The following is a 16,879-nucleotide window of genomic DNA, read 5'->3' as shown; positions in this document are numbered from 1 at the left end:
CTCTATCTTCTCTTAAACCATATTCTGCCACGTAGGTTGGAGAATAGACCACCCATGTTATCCAGGTACATGGCTAACAGTTCTCGACAGAAGTATTTGTGAATGAAAAAGGCCTTACGAGCGAAATTTTTTGCACATTGTAAAATTTCACTATAAAAATCAATATAACCGCAGGTCCCCCCTCGAAACGCTTGCATTTTTTTAATTTTAGTTTTTACAACCGTCAAAAGAGATACTCAGTAGTTTTCTATGGCAGTACTAACTGCTGGATGCGAGGGATGAAAAAATTTAAAGATTTTGCTACATTTTGGAAGAATGAGCCATTGTATTCAATATTTCCATAACAGTACCTTACAAATTTCTAGTGTTTAAAATTTTTGTTCAATAATATTAGACGTGTGTGCGAAAACAAAGAAAAAAGACAGCAAGTGAAGAACATGAAGCTGGTATAGCTAGAATACAACGGCATGTACCCGACGGTTGCACCCAGCGTCTCGAGTGTGTATCTGCAGGCTTTTAATTGGGATCATAATTGGCTGCGATATTATCTTGAAAGCCAGGGGCCAAACGCCGCGTTGCTATTTTGCAAATACCCAGGCACTTCACGTGACGCCAGTCCTGAGCCAATATAGCCTCACGGACTCTCCAGTGACCATACAACGAAAGTGATTGAGAGGTGAGCGCTGAGATTTTAAACATTCCAAAGGCACTCGCAATCTCAAAGTGAGAGCCAGTTCATAACACTTTGTATAAATTTAGCTTTGTTTCCTCTGATCACGGAAGCATGAAAGCAATTGGCCGAGAGCAACAATAAAGCCCACTGTTTTCCTCGATAAAACGAAAAATGTAACCAACAGATTCTTATAGTTCTACCCTTCAAGAATTACTCTTATTCTAGAAGTCTTACTTTTATTTTTAGAGTCTTAATTTAACTATCCCGTAAGAAAGTCTTACATATAGGCTCTGCCTCGAAACTTTATAACTGGGGGTATTTTCAACGAGGCATAAAATTTGCGCAGGTCTCAGAAGATTCAAATTTAAAATGAATGGACAGGGCAATCGTGAAACGTAAGGCCTATTTTAAATAAACGATAGTGAAAGAAAGAAGCAAATACTTTTCCTGATCGCCGGAATAATATATGTCAGCCGAGCAAACGTGATGCGGCTTTGATAGTCGCTGCAGCTTTGTTTTCTTCTCAGCCATCATTTTTTTTTTGTCTAGTGCATCGGTCTCTCGACTTTCTTGATAACAGCTGCACACAACTTCGTTGTTGTTTATTCCTTTTTTTCTCACGGATGACAATCGTCAGCGTTTATGTGACGCGAAAGCAGCTGGAGAGAATAATAATCTTGTGTACCAAAATTGGCAGTTCGTTGGAGTGTAACGGTCATCGTTTAGAGAAAGGACGCCATGTTTCTGCAAAGACAGCCAGTCTAAAAGTGCGCCTTTACTTGTGTTAGCGACAGTGTAGTGCATTTCTACACCATTCGACTGGGGAATTCTTTAGTTGCGCTACACAATCTATTTGCAGCTCGCAGTCTTTTCATCGCCTTTTTGAGGACTAACTTATATCCCTGTCACACGGCATTCCAAGAGGACCTACCTTTCCAGCAAAGGCATCTCTGTTCACCAAAGGAACGAAAACTCAAAGGAGTAGTGAGTGACGCAGCTACACGCCTCAGCAGAAAGGTGAAACAGTCGTTGATGTTTAGCACTCGCTGCTGGGAATGACCGAACTGGCTGAAGTGAGTTTTAAAAATAAAGTGGGGTACTCTATCGATTCGTAGAGCTCACACTTTTTTTTATTCCTACCGCGTCCTTAGAAGAACTTCACCGGCTACTCTCATCACGAGCACGTTTTGTTTATTGCCTACGCCACCAGGGGCACTCGGTGCTGTTGCAACCATTTTACAGACTTGAAATCTGAGCATAAATTTTAAACACCCGTTCAAAATTAAAAACCAGTAAACCTTTTCTTATATTTATAAGATGTTTCCAAACATTGTGAGCTGCTTACATTTTATTCTATGGTTTTACTTTTTGACGCTTGATTGCTGCTATCGCAAATTCTCGATGGCCGCGCATTTGGGCTCGAAAGGTCTCGGACGATCGCCTTCCCCTCCGAGGAGATTAGCGGCTAAGGTGTAACATCTGTGCCTTGTAGCTGCACACCCTGCGCCTTTGGACATAAGGACCTGTTTCTCAAAGGCCTTTGAGATGCCCGTGTAGCCAGGGTATTGTTCTCCTCTCGTTTACAAATCCTACAATTTGCGTATTGGTTTTTCATTTCTTTCCATTTTTTTTATCACGGCAGGCGTTCCTCTAGTGGGTCTCTTACGTTGCGTCATTTCTCAATAGGCAGCAATTACATAAATACTATGTAATTTTTAATCGCATCTCTTGGCATCACCTTTCCCTCTCGTGCACTTTTTTGCTTTACCTATTTCCTGATTTTTTTTTTACTTTCTCCTGTTAATGTAATTGTTTGCTTCTTTGACAGTAAGATACTGTTGTATTTTCGTCAGTCCTCAGTGTTATAAGTGTGTAAATAATTGGCATTTTCTCTATAATCCTAACAAAGAGGAGAATCTGATATTTTTGCTCCGCTTTTCAGCAAAAGTTAGAGTGTGACTACAGTAGAGCTTAAATTGCGCACTGCAACACCGTAACTATAACCGCGAAGGGCACCCCTTTCAAGTTTTCATTCAAGAACATACTACATTAAAATTCAGATGTTTCAGATTTCACGGGACCCGAGGAAGTGTTCGGATGAATCCAGTGTTGAATGACCGCGAGGAGGCGAAAATAACAACGAGGTTCTCTACATCCATATAACTTTATTTCTTTTTAAAAAAATGTAGTCACTGATTGCTCGTTCAGTAAATCTACCTGGCAATAACTATTTTCGCAGTTTCACCAAACAGTATAGCACGCGCCCACAATAGGTTGAACGAACACATGTACATATTCTCTAGGACGCTGAGGGCATCAACAGGCCGTCCTTCCACGTACACACAACACATACGCAGCGCGAAAACAGCTAGGCCTGCATACGCGCACACGATGTATTGTGAAACAGTTGCAGGGCTCGCGAGAACACGAAGAACGTTGACAGCTCGGTCTACGACGTGGAAGCAACGGCAAGAAAAGAGAAACTGGCCAAGTGCAGCATAAACCAGAATGTCATTCCGTCGTACTGTCTCAGTCAATGATCATCGCTTTGAGTGCGGCGCCTTTATATTTGTTGGACGCCAGCACCACTCGTGCTAAAATGGCCAGACTTCTGGATCCCTTACCCACCAATATCTTCACCCGATCACCGGCGAACTCTGCACATGCGAGCTTCTCCACCTGCCCGAATTAACCGAAGCGAGGCGATACCTCTCCGAATTAAAGCGTTTCACACCATAGAGCAGCTTATAGGTTTCACGAGGCCTAGATAGGATGTCCGAACTATCAGGATTTTCGAGTTAACGGTGGTCGATTAAAGAGATTTTAATTAAAGAGAGCTGACGGCGCACGCCATTTATTAAAGTGAAATGCAGCGCTGGCCACAACTGCATTTTTTTCGGCGCCTCTCTTCCGTCATGAAAGCCTTCGCTCTACTGTCTTTCCGAAACTACACTCGGTCTCGAGCGCTCAACAGAAATTCGGCGTCCCTGTGTTCTTTTTGTTTTACTTCTTACGCAGAGTTCAATCAAACGATATGCAGGGTCCCCAGACGGCGCATCAAAAGCATTTTATTGAGGAAGCTGAATTGAAAAGCATGTGCCGTCTCGCGAAGAAAAAAACAACTCAAGCGCGGTGATCCCAAGCAATCTTTCCTCAAACACGTCATTGTGAAGGGTTCACAAGGCGCCCGACCTTCTACATGAACGGATTTCGTCAGAAGTCCTCTCTTTTTTTTCTTTCCTTAAAGGCTGAAGAAAAAATAAGGTTAGAAAAAAGCAACGCTGACGTCTTCATGCACCAAGATTTCAAAAGCAAAACGAAGTTCTTTTCTCGTTTCCGTCTAGTCGCATGTGTGGCGACAATCTGCAGATGCGTACAGCCGCCGTCAAACAATTCGAAAGAGCTCTCCACGTCACGCCAAAGATTTTGCGTCCGCCTCTCGCATTCCATCTTTGTCTGAGACGCCGCGTTCCCGTTGTTTTGCATTCGTTTTCGCACCACCTGTATTGCTATTCTGCTGCTGTAGTTATGAGCGATCACTTTGAAGTCTGCATTAGTGACGTGTTTTGAAATCGCTGGGCCGCGGAGAGTTTTAAAGTCTAGCTTGCTTGCGCCAGCAGCGAATGTTTGTTAGCTCACTCATAGAGCGCTGCGCCATCAGAGATATATACGTGGCAAAATAAAGCACCAAATGAGGTTCTGCGGCTACGTGGCGCAATTTTCCTGAAACCACGGCTCTGCTGTCACATGACACAATTATCATCAAGCCTCTCGGCTCCACCCTAACGCGGCGTAAGTTTGCTCTCAGTCCCCAAAATTGTTTTGGCCTACTCTCTACCGGGAAACCTCTTGCTGTTCACATTGTATACAGCCAGGAACCGTGTGCAAGCAGTCCTCGCAAGCGTAAATAAAGTAATTTGTTTAACAAAACAAGAACAACAACTGCGCATGAATTATTTGGAAAGCAAAATGTATCAAACACCATGCTTATATATGAAGCGTCAATGGTACATTTTCTGTAAAAAAAAAAAGAATTTTGCACAAAATACGACAAAATATTTTGTCGTTTAGTAGGAATAACATATTTTTTGTGTGACATAAAATTATTTTGCTACTACAAGAATCTAAAGGTGCACACTTCTCTTTCAAAAATGGTTTTATTAATCAAGTCACCATTTCGAAAATCTTTAGAGAAAGCGTAATTTTGTGACCTTATTCTGAATATTGCATTGTATTTCATGTAACTCAACTCATTGAGGACTTTTTTTATTAAGTTATGTAAGTTTTTGTGGTGAGCTTTTAAAAGACTTTTCTGTAGAGTACTTGCTAAATGTCGGACATTGGTTTCTCTCGATATCACGGAGTGCAACAAAGGTACACTTATTACAGTTATAGTCCTGCCTATCATAAAAGTTACACTACCGTATTTTGAAGCTGCCACCTCAGAAACGGGAACACATACTTTGCTGCGTCTTTCAGATGTGGCAAATTCAAAATTCCACAACTTAACTTCCATAATAGGCAGGCTGATAACCTTACACTTATTACTTTCCTTGATGCCAGAATAAACCAAAGGCACACATATCGGAACTTTCATGAAGCAAAATATCTTGATAGTACATCACAGAAAATTTGCATAAAATATCGCGTAATTCCTAAAATAATTGGTATACATGAAATATACCCAACATTCAGTATCAGCACACAGAAATACATGTTTCCTCAAGATTTCATCAATGTGTCATGTTTAAAAAGAATATTTTTCTCAGACCAGTATCGTTCAGCGTAGAGTATTCTGCAGAAAATATGTTGTCACGACAGAAAATTTTCTGGACTGTTTTTCGACAATGTTATTAGATAGGATACATGGGATAACGGTTGGTGGCATGCAAGCGCTCAGGAGTTTGGCACGAAATAGAAATGTTGGGATAGATGTGCATTGCAATATAACATCTAATGGCAATTTCGACCACTTGTAGCGAGATGCGAGTCTTAATTACGCACATTTCTATAGGTAAATAAAAGTAACTTACAACCATCACTGCACTCCGGACAGACTGAAATTAGCATTGCCAGTTCTACTGATTACCCAGTCAGCCAACCCGGGAAGTGTCTTTCGATGGCATACCTTCACCCTCCACCGGAAGTGGTCGCTCGGAGTCTGATTCAAAAGCAGAACACTCCGCCACAGTTCATCGATTTTGTGACGAATAAGATTTGGCCGGCCCGTATGCGCGAAGAGCATCATGATACCCATAGCCGTCATTCCTCTGCCTAGGTACAAGCCAAAATACCGCGTTATGTCCACCATGTCCACTTTAATTAACGACGCCAGGATGCCAGTGACGTACACATCGTCGACCCAAAAAATTGGAACATGCATCGAAGCTTCGTAGAGGGCTGACAAAACCGCCGGCCGCATCATGAAGGCTGCGCCGGCACAATAGGCTGGGTACTTGTCCAGTGGATATTCTTCTTTGCTGACGTACCATTTTGACTTTCGCTGCCTGGGAGGGCGAGCTTTGATGTGCAAGTGGCAATGAATGGCGTTCCACTTCATCGCAAGGCTGTCCACGTAAGACGACAGGGCGAATACGTTCACTACAACGTCGTCGTCCATCTTGACGATCGTCGTGGTTGAGCTGAGGAAACAGTTTTCCTCAACCCACTTGGCGCCTTGAGTGAATTTCAGCGACAGGTTGCGGTAGGTGTCTGTGAAATTCAACACAACGACGTCTCCGTGTTGAGTAACCTCTTCCTCGACGCGTCGGTGTTCGTTCGGGTCGGGCGCGTTGCCGACGAAGAAGACAACGGCTGAATTTACAAGGTCCTGGATTTTCGGATCGCCTATGGTCTTCCGTAACCACGCACGCTTTTTCACGTTCTTCGGTGCCGTATGCACGAAGTAGAGGATTCGGAGGCCGGGGCGACGGCACGCCGACGTGCCGGTCCATTCGGTGAAGTTCTCCTCCGTGGATGGCGACGACTCGTTAATGATCTCTCTTGTGGTATTAGTTGCACTAGGTGCAGCGGTAGGAGTAGCGGCTCTATCGGCAGTCGGGAGGCGTCCGTCACTTGCTTCACGAGTAATGCATTCGATGAAAAAAAGTACTATCACAGCTCCAAGAACTCGAACGACAAAAGCAAACCCGCGTGGTTTCTTCCGGTGGCGAAATATGACAGTCGCACTCAACGGTATCCTGAGGCGCTGGGCGTCGGTCGGTTTCGCTGTATCGAAGCCTAGGGAAGAAGCAACCATTTGCCTAGCAAGTCTTTGCCGAAATGCAGCGAAGAGAGACACTGCACGTCACGATATAGCTACGAAGCTTGCTATTGTGTGGATAAAATTAATCATCAAAAGCGCGCGACGAACTTTTCACGGCTGTCACAGCTGCTGTTCACCATTGTTCTTTGTTTTCGAGGACCCTAGCGTAATTTATATCTGGAGGTAGTGACGTGCAAACAGTACAAAAGCCAATCTATCGACTGGCTTCCCGCTTAGTTCGGTCCTGACTGAGATTCTGGGAAATGATCTTGAGAGAAACCGGCAAATTAAGGAAAGCCGACGGCTGTTTCGATAACAGAGCTGCCCATTTTTATGCCAAGGATAATTGAAGTGCACAGCCAGGGTTTATGGAACTGCGAGCGGTGCACTGCACGGAACCATTGTTGCTAGCAGGTTGTGCGACCAGACGCAATCAACAACGAGGTGGTGACGGAGGGGGGGGGGATTAATCTGCACTGTCCATGTCTTAACGGAGCTCATTCAGAAGAAATTATGAAATTAGGCACTGTAGGCAGCCTGCATATTTATCTCGAAACATTAGAGGCCCTTGTAGTCCTAGAATACTCTATTTGGCGGAGTACTTGCCGGCGCTCGTATTCGTGGATATATATTTCTGGAATTAAACTTAATCCGCGTAATTATGCTTTTCAGACAATGACGGTGGGTGCGAAACTCTTTCCTAGTATGATGAGGCTGGTGAGTATGATAAAAATACGACCAAGATTATGTTCCTAACATAAACATGGCCGCAGTGACTAAGAAGCTTAATGTCAGATTTCTGCAAAGATGTCTATCCGCCCCTCTCTATACGTCCGCCTAGTTGAGAATCTACGAGCAAGAACTGTTGTGGCACGCGGCTTATTATTTGAGCTTAAAACGTACTCAAACCCTGTAAAGACCCCTGTAAAGATAAGTGGGCCAAGAACCAGTGTGCAGTACATTTTAAGTAAAGGCCAGCCCTCAAATTACCAAACCTACATCTGCCCAGCAAAAAACGTAACACAGCTTATTAAATTCCCCTTTTGTATGATGATTCTTATTAGCGTGGACAAGCCGTGAAACTTTAACAGACTCTGAGCTAGTTTTAAATATTGTTAGATAGTGGTGACGGCAGTCCAACAGTTATAGAGGCAGTGAAAGGTTTCCAAAAAGAACTGTTTTGTTGAAATGACCCGGGCCCCAAAAAAACTGAGCGACTCGGCTGTCGCCGAGGCTTACCCGAGGCTTACACTGAAGAGAAGCTGTCCCAGGAGAACGAATGGGAATTGTACATTCCTGAGGTGATGCTTGAAACCAATGCTTTTGCACTCCGCACAAGGCGCCATGATATGGCTAGAAAATGACCGAATTTGTCGTCAAAGTTGTGTTAACTGGTTCTCACCGGTTTTTCGGCTTTGGCTTCCGGAAGAGTCGACGAGGCCGAGGAGTATATTCTGCCGGTTGGGGATTGTTATCGATTGTACTATGTGCTACTAGTACAAGATTCTTGGTCAGGACAGTCCCTAACTGCTCCCTCTCTGTAACTCTATAATGTACTATCCAACGTTTCGTACACCAGGCGTAACGCTGTGAAACGTACGGAAGTAGCACGAACGAGGCCATAAAGGCAGGCGTGTTACTCTCCGCTTGTTTTGTGGCATTCAGAGCCACTGTCATTTAGAAAAATATCACTGAGATTTTACATCACCATCATCAGCCTGACTACGCCCACTGCAGGGCAAAAGCATCTCCCATGTCTCTCCAATTAACCCTGCCCCTTGCCAGCTGCGGCCACCGTATCTGCGCAAACTCCTTAATCTCATCCGCCCACGTAACTTTCTGGAGCCCCCTGCTACACTTGCCTTTTCTTGGAATCCACTCCATTGCCCTTACGGGCAAGCGGTTATCTTGCCTTCACATTACATGCCCTGCCCAAGCCTATTTCTCCCTCTTGATTTCGACTAGCATATCATTAATCCGTGTTTGTTCCCTCACCCACTCTGCCCGCTTCCGGTCTCGTAGCGTTACACCTGTTATTTTTATTTCCATAGCTCGCTGCGTTGTCCTTACCATAAGATGACCCCTTTTCGCTAGCCTCCACGTTTCTGCCCCGTAGGTGAGTACCGGTAAGATACTGCTGTTGTATACAACTGCATCTCTCTGCACCAAGCTGCGAGTGTGCCTCGGTTACTATCGTTGTAGATCATAACGATATTGAGGTGATCTGTTTTTTTGAACAGTTTTTTGTGAATTCATTTGGAACAAAAAATTTCGAGTGCCTCATACTTAAGAGGTATTTATGAGGAGCACCTCACCGTTGTAAGCAATTATTCTTTATTGATAATTGTAACTCAATCGAGTTTTGTATTTTCTAGTTCTTTTGTGAAATACAATTCAAGATTTTCTATTTAAATTCCTATCATTCCGTAGCACATGTATGTTGGCATGCTTGAAAGTTTTAGAATATTTTAATTATATGTTCGCAATCAAAATGTTTGTTTATCACAAAAATGTTCCAGTAAAAAATCTTTACAATAGAAATGTTTACACCAACTAGTAATAAAATTCTTGTGTTAAAATATAGATTTTGTTATACGTCAAAGACAGACATTTTTTTTTTCCATGAGGAAGAAACAAATTTTTTTTAGCTTGAAGTATTCATCAGGTACATCACTGAACCTTCCGTGTTTTTATGGAGTAAACAAGTAACCTTCTCCGTATTTCATGTTTGAAAACGTTTTTCGCGTTTTAAACTTATCTCTCTTACTGAGAATTTTCATAACATTTTCTAATACACATCAAAATTTCACTGCTATGCAATATAGTTCTATTTTAAAATCATACAGCAAGTAGACACTCATTTACCTTCATTTTAATGGGCTGCATGTTATGTAACTAACGCCAAATTTTCGGCGAAAACATTGAAATGAACAGTCAAAGACACTCATTTATTTTATCGCAAGGAAAGAGTTAAATCAGTTCTTATGTAGACCTGTTGAAGATTTTTGACGTCGTCGTAAATGAATCTCGTTTCCTGTACGCCATGCGAGGGCATTATCAAGGAACTGGGTGCTGACCTGCAAGAGAGCAGCTGACTAGCCAGTTTGTCTTCGAGCTTAAACATAAATATTTTTAAAAGAATGCCTTGCTATATATGACGTTTAATAATTACTCTATACCTGAGGACCTCGAGCTGATAACAAACGCAAAAGAGTAAATTAGTGACCTTTAGGCAATCACTCAATCAGCGCTCACGCAGTCACGGATTTAACACAGCGCTCCCTCTGCCCCTCCCTCCTTAAACAAAAATTTAAATAAGAAAACAATTCTCAACGCTATTTTTGACGACGTAGGGATGACCCCTTCTACAAGAGAGGCAGAAACACATTCGGTTAAAGCTATTTCATAACCTTCACAGGGCCAGCGGTTTTAAGAAAACATGTATACTTGATTACACCTACAGGTACACCCGAGTTCACCGTTTCCCAGAAATCCTAGAATGCCACTGTCTAAAAAATATTTTATGCATTCATTTTCCCGAAAACCGTTCATGACTGCAACAACTTGCCGGAACGGACTGTCTGTCCATCGCCATGTTCAGACAATTGTTCAGCAAAGTTATTAAGTGAGCGCCATGTAACCTTTTCTTTCCTGTGTGCTTCAGCTACGTGCTGAGATAGCCGTAATATTCATGTTCACATCTTTCTAAATACATTGGAAGATTTTTTTGCATCGTTTATATTCACTTTTTTTGCGTGAATACTTGTTGAATTTTGTATTCTTTCTACGATAACATTGAGTCTGCATGTTGCACCATGCTGCCTACATGATATTTTCATGTTTTCTCCCCTATAATGCCAATTCGAACGCGTAGCTTTATGAGTAAATACAAAATAAAATGAAATAGATGTTAAAATGGGAGTACCCCCCCCCCCCCCCCCCCCCCCCGCCCCCTTTCCGCAGTTTCAAGGGATACCCATAAACTCCTTCCTGTGCTCATGCACACATTTTTGTTTCGTTTCGTTTCGTTTATTGATCCCTTAAAGGCCCGAAGGCATTACATAAGGGGGGGCATATATCTGTTTACAACGGCGATGATGGGAACATGCATAACAATAAAAGAACAAACATACAAACAAACATAAAAGGGGTTGTAGTCATATCAGGGTTTCCCAGCAGGTTATACATCATTTATTAAAGATATGTCAAGCAATACTCGCTACAAAGAGCGCGGAAGTGATCAAGATCTATGTGAGGTGAATTTTTATTTTCTCGCGGAATGTTTTGTGATCAGTGCATGCAGCGATGTCGTTAGGCAGTGAATTCCATAGTGCTATTGCGTTGGGGAAAAATGAGTTGTTGTAAGCAGGGTAGCAAATTATGAGCACTTAAAGATAAATAGTACGTACTCCAAAACAACTGGTCCCAAAGGCAGTTTTCTCGGCTACTCAAGCGATGGGTTAAAAGAAATTCGTGGCACATGTTCCCAGATCCCACTTTTCGCCGATGATTGTGTAATTTATCGTCAAATTTATTCTCGCTATGATCGCCTAGCCCGTCAGTCTGACCTCGACTCAGTGACAGCACAGTACTCTACCTGGCTCATGTAACTTAACCTTTCGTAAACAAAATTTGTCTTTTACTAACCGAAGGTCTCGAATTCAAACAGCATATTCCTTAAATATATTACTCAAGTCCAGTTGGTACCAACCTACAGGTACCTAGGTCTTCACCTTCATTCGGGTCTAACCTGGAACCACCATATGAACCTTATTCTTGCATCTGCTAATTGGTAATCACGTCTCTTAAAACACAACTTACAGCCTGCTGCTTCCCATCTTCGAACACGTGCTTATACCACACCAATTAGACCTAAAATCAAATATGCTTCGGCTATTTGGGACCCTCATCAAGCATATTTAATAAATAACATCAAATCATTGCACAACCACACAGTTCTTTTTATTTACAATGATTATTCACGTCATACTAGCACCACAGCCTTGAAGAAACGCGCACGTTTCATATATTAAGGCGAAAGCCTTTAATACCTCATACTGTCGTGACCAAGGAATGTAAGGAAGGAAGGAAGGAAGGGAAAACTTTATTTACAGTAATGGTTCTTCTGCGGTTTGGGGGCTTCGTCAAGGAATGTAAGAAAAAATTACGAGGAACTTTAGTGGCTAAAGTGCTGAAAGGCGAAAGCCTGAGTGCTGCATTCTGCTACCCGATTGTTCCCTTCCCATTTTGTTGGTGCATTAATTAACTGCTCATTAATGACGCTTAAGCTTCGCCTTTAGGAGTGGAACGCGACAGCGTGTTGCAGCGCTGCCAGGGAGTCCACAAAACGCCACCATCCGTTCGGCGCGATGCCTTGCCCTTTGAACGCAATGCTTTTTGAGGAAAGGAAATGGCGCTGTAATTCTCTGTCATCTCGGTGGACACCTGAGCCGCACTGTACAGGAAGGGAGGAAGTGTGAGTGAAAGAAGAAAGAGGGGCCGTAGTGAAGAAAATGAAAATTGTATTTGAGGAAAGGAAATTACGCATTCACTGTCTCACATATCTCAGTAGACACTAGACGAAAATTGTATTTGAGGAAAGGAAGTTGCGCAGTAACTGTCTCACATATTTCGGTGGACACCCGTCAAAATTCGCGCATGGTGACGTCACGACAATTTGGACCAATCAGAAACGCGGACAAATACGACTTGCTCGTCGGTAAATTGGTTTTTGAGGAAAGGAAATGTGTCTCGCATATCTCGGTGGACACCTAAACCTCGCCGTAACGGGAAGGGAGGAAGATGGGAGTGAACGAAGATACCGTATTCACTAGGCGCACCTTTGTTCATTCCGAACCATCGAGTTGGCATGGCGAAGTCATTCTGCTTCCGGCAGCCGAGCTGAACGGATCGCAGGGTCATGGGCTCCAGCGGAGCAGCGATAGCGGCCTTTGACGGCCGCGGAAACAGGATCGATGACTGCGGTGATAAGGATTACCAGATTATTTTGCCGACACTGCCAACAGGACGTGTTGTTTTCAACACCGTTTTTCTTCACGGCGACGTGCGAGCGAGGCCGTTCCGGGTCGAGGATTTCCGGGACGCCCTGGCCGAGACCGGTATGCTCCCCGACGTGGTCGCGTTGGGGGCGTACCAAATCAACCACGTGTGGGCGGTTACCCTGCGGAACACGGAGGCAGCAAAGAAGTTGCTCGCCTTCAACGAGCTGCAAGTTAAGAAACGCCGCTGCCTCATTATCGACCCCGAAGACCAGCAGGTAAAGCTGCGGCTACACTGGATGCTTCACGGTGTGGCCGACGACGACATCAGGACGGCATTCGCGGCGTTTGGCAAAGTGACCGACGTTACGCGTGAGCGGTGGCGGATACAAGGCGTCAATGACAAGAGCTCAACGACAAGAACGGTCCTACTGAAGTTGAAGCCCGGCTTGAAAGTGGATGACCTGCCACACCAGGTACGTGTCGCCGGAGAGTTGGCTCTTGTTGTAGCGCCTGGGCGTCCAATGCAGTGCTTGCGCTGCCATGGTACAGGCCACGTGCGGCGTGAATGCAAGGTTCCCCGCTGTGCGAAATGCCGGCGGTACGGCCACGCGGATAATGAGTGTGTCCGCACTTACGCGGTGGCTACGGGCGGGGCGTCGAAAGACGACTCTGCGGAACTCCTGATGGATGTAGTCGAGGCTGAAGAATCAGCGAAAGGCATAGAGGAACCCGAACCGCAAGCAGGATTGACGGGCTCTTCGGGACCCTCCAGCAGCGATGCCGGACGCAAGCCTGAAGGGACAGAACCTACTAGAAAGGAGACGAAGGCGTCGAGCGGTGAAGTAAGCGTGCCAGCGTTCCAACAAACCGAGCCAGCGTCTCTGACCGAGGAGAACCTTGACCAGAGTGGCGCCCGCACGGCCGGCGTCCCTGCCCCAGCGAAGCGGCCACACGCCCAGACTGGAACCGAAGACGCCAAGGCGGAGGCCCCCAGCGTCGAAGAGCCGCCGGCAAAAACGACCCAAGGACGGCGGTCGTCCATCCGGCTACGATCAAATGTGTCGACGGAGAGGAGAGCCCTTGACAAGCCCCCCCCGCTGCCAGGCCTGGCACCAGCACCGGATGGCTCCGGTGTCAATGATGTCGTCTAGCCAAGCGCTAGACGTGAAGGGTAAGCACCATATCCCTGGCCTCTTTCTTCTGCATTAAAATGGCTCATGCGTTCCCCATGAAAGTCGGTACACTTAATGTCAGGGGACTGGCAAGTAAGAAGAAGCAGAGCCAGGTGTACCGCCTTTTAACTGAGCACGACATTGACGTCCTGGCAGTGCAGGAAACGAAAATTGACGGGGAAGAGCAGACCGGGGACATGGTGAGACGTTTCACGTCTAGGTTTTTTGCAGTTGTTGCCCACGCTGTAGGAACGTCTGCGGGTTGTGTCATCTTTGTAAAGAATTTACCGGGACTTGAGGTTCAGGCATATACGGCGTGTCCATCGGGTCGATTTGTTTTGGTTGACCTCCTGTACGACAAAACATATTGGCGCATCATTTGTGTGTACGCCCCAAATGCGGTGGATGAGAGAACAGAGTTTTTTCAACGCGTACAAAAGCACTTCAGTTGTGAGAAATGCCTGATCGTAATGGGCGACTTCAATTGCGTCCTGAGAGGCTGTGACAAAACCAGTGCAACGGCATTTAGGGACAGAAGCACTGAAGTACTCTCAGAAATTATAGACACGTGCAACCTCGATGATGTGGCCGAGTGTTTAGAGGGCGAGCGTTGTGTGAGACTCACCCATTTTCAACGGTCAAGCCATGCACGGCTAGATCGCATTTATGTGTCACCGAACGTTATTTCAAAATGCAGTAGCTACAATGTATTACCGGTATCATTTTCGGATCATTGTTTAGTGCAGTGTGGGATAGGGACAAAGAAACGAGGAAATCAGTTTTCTTGGGAGATGTGGAAATTAAATAATAAGCTCATTACAGACGACATCTTTAGCAGGAAAGTCAACGAAGAAATCAGTAAATTAAAGCCGAGCGGGGAACTGAAAGTATGGCAGCAGTGGGAACTTTGCAAACAACAAATAAAAATAGCAGCAATCGAAAGGTCAAGCTGCATACGACAAGAGGAGAAGCGTGAGGAGGACAATTTAAGATCTTTACTAGCTAAACTTCTCGAAAGAGAAAGCGAAGAGCCTGGAAAATGGATGGATGACATTAGGAAAATAAAAAATAAGATTGAACTCTTTGAAGAAGAACGCTATCGTGGCGCACTGGTGCGGGCTAGGGCGCAAGATATAGCTGATGGGGAGACACCTTCAAAACGAGCGCTAGGAATGGAAAAAACGCATGCTCAACGAAACCACATTGAACAGATTGAATGGGGCGGGGCGTTATCTGGAGAAAGCGGGCATATCCAGCAGGCATTTCTTGAATATTATCAGGCGCTGTTTGCAAAGCAAGAAGTGGATGTGAGCGCATTCAAGGAAAAGTTTCTTGGCGCTTTGCCGCGATTAGATGACGAACAGAAAGAAAGGCTGGAGCTGTCGATAACTGCGTCAGAGGTCGAGCAAGCGATAGAAAATTTGAACCTGGGAAAATCTCCTGGACCTGATGGGTTAAGCGCCGCTTTTTACAAAGCATATAAACACGAAATAGTGCCAGTACTGACAGCAGTTTTTAACGAAGCCTACAAAGAAAATGAATTGCCCCCGTCTTATGGTAAATCACATACAGTGCTAATCCCTAAATCTGATGACGCAGAAAAGTTAAAGCAGGTCACAGCATATCGTCCTATCGCCCTCACAAACGTGGATTATAAAGTTTTCATGAAGATTTTAGCCTGTAGACTACAGTCAGTAATTCAGGATATAGTCGGTCCCCACCAGACGTGTGGGATCAAGGGACGCTCTATTGTTTCCAATATTCATAAAGCGAGGTGTGTGCTGGAATGTTGTGATTACACAAATAGCTGGGTAGCCATCCTCCAGCTAGATCTTGAGAAGGCATTCGATTGTGTTTCGCACGATATCCTGTTCTGCATACTCGACCATGTGAATTTAGGGTCCATTATTTGCGAGGGAGTGGCCTTGGCGTACCGGAGCTGCACGACAAGATTAATTGTAAATAAGAGTTTGGGGGCCCCCATTAGCCTGCAGCGTTCGGTGCGCCAGGGTTGTCCCCTCAGCCCTCTTCTATTCTGCATTTACATTGAAGCGTTGTGTTTGAATATCATAGAAAGTGAAAAAATTCGAGGATTCCAGCTACAGGCAGCAGAAGTTAAGCTGCTGGCTTATGCGGATGATGTCGCGGTGTTCACAGTGAACCGGGAAGGTATAACCGAGGCCGTGGCATGCGTAAAGGAATTCACCACGATCACCGGTAGTAAAGTGAATTGGTCAAAGTCCCTGGGGCTTTGGCACGGTGAATGGCCAACGAAGCCCGGTAATTTTGCAAACGTGTCCTGGGTGACGACCCCAGTAAAGTACTTAGGCGTCCCACTGGACGGTTATCGCGATAGCGATTCGTACTGGAAAGCACAGACGCAAGCCACACGTGAAAAGGTGGAAAGGTGGAAAGGGCGACACCTTTCAATTTTCGCAAGGGCCACAGTGTGCAATCTGTTTTTTATGTCTAGGCTGTGGTATGTGATGCAAGTGTTGCACTGTGCAAGGATGAACGTACAGAGACTGCACCGGATCTTTGCCGTTTTTGTGTGGGCTGCGGACTGGGAACGCTGCAGCCGGACCAATTTGTTTAGGCGGGTGAAGGATGGCGGCCTGAGTCTGGGACACTTATTTCTGCGGCAGATTGTAAGCAGATTTTGTTTTGTGCGCGATGTAAGCGATCCGTTTTTGCGCACTGTGTGCCAATTAAGGCTCGGAAATGCACTGCCGGACTTTGTTGTCACAACCGAAAGTTTCTCGGGACG

General features: G+C 45.0%; 2 protein-coding genes across 2 annotated transcripts in view; both read right to left on the bottom strand.

Annotated features, from left to right (window-relative positions):
• The window catches only part of LOC149362819 (NADPH-dependent 3-keto-steroid reductase Hsd3b5-like), a 109,466-nt gene that overhangs the window by 21,824 nt on the left and 70,763 nt on the right, over positions 1-16,879 (bottom strand). The gene's annotated exons all lie outside the window — the stretch shown is intronic.
• Positions 4,771-7,297, bottom strand: LOC149362821 (lactosylceramide 1,3-N-acetyl-beta-D-glucosaminyltransferase A-like). The gene has a single exon (XM_089569824.1). It carries the CDS (start codon positions 6,930-6,932, stop codon positions 5,712-5,714), a length of 1,221 nt encoding a protein of 406 aa, XP_089425950.1. The 5' UTR covers positions 6,933-7,297; the 3' UTR covers positions 4,771-5,711.

The sequence above is a fragment of the Amblyomma mixtum genome, chromosome 2 (assembly GCF_055824585.1).
Source record: "Amblyomma mixtum isolate Tamu chromosome 2, ASM5582458v1, whole genome shotgun sequence".
NCBI lineage: Eukaryota > Metazoa > Arthropoda > Arachnida > Ixodida > Ixodidae > Amblyomma > Amblyomma mixtum.
This window is presented reverse-complemented; position numbering and strand designations above follow the sequence as displayed.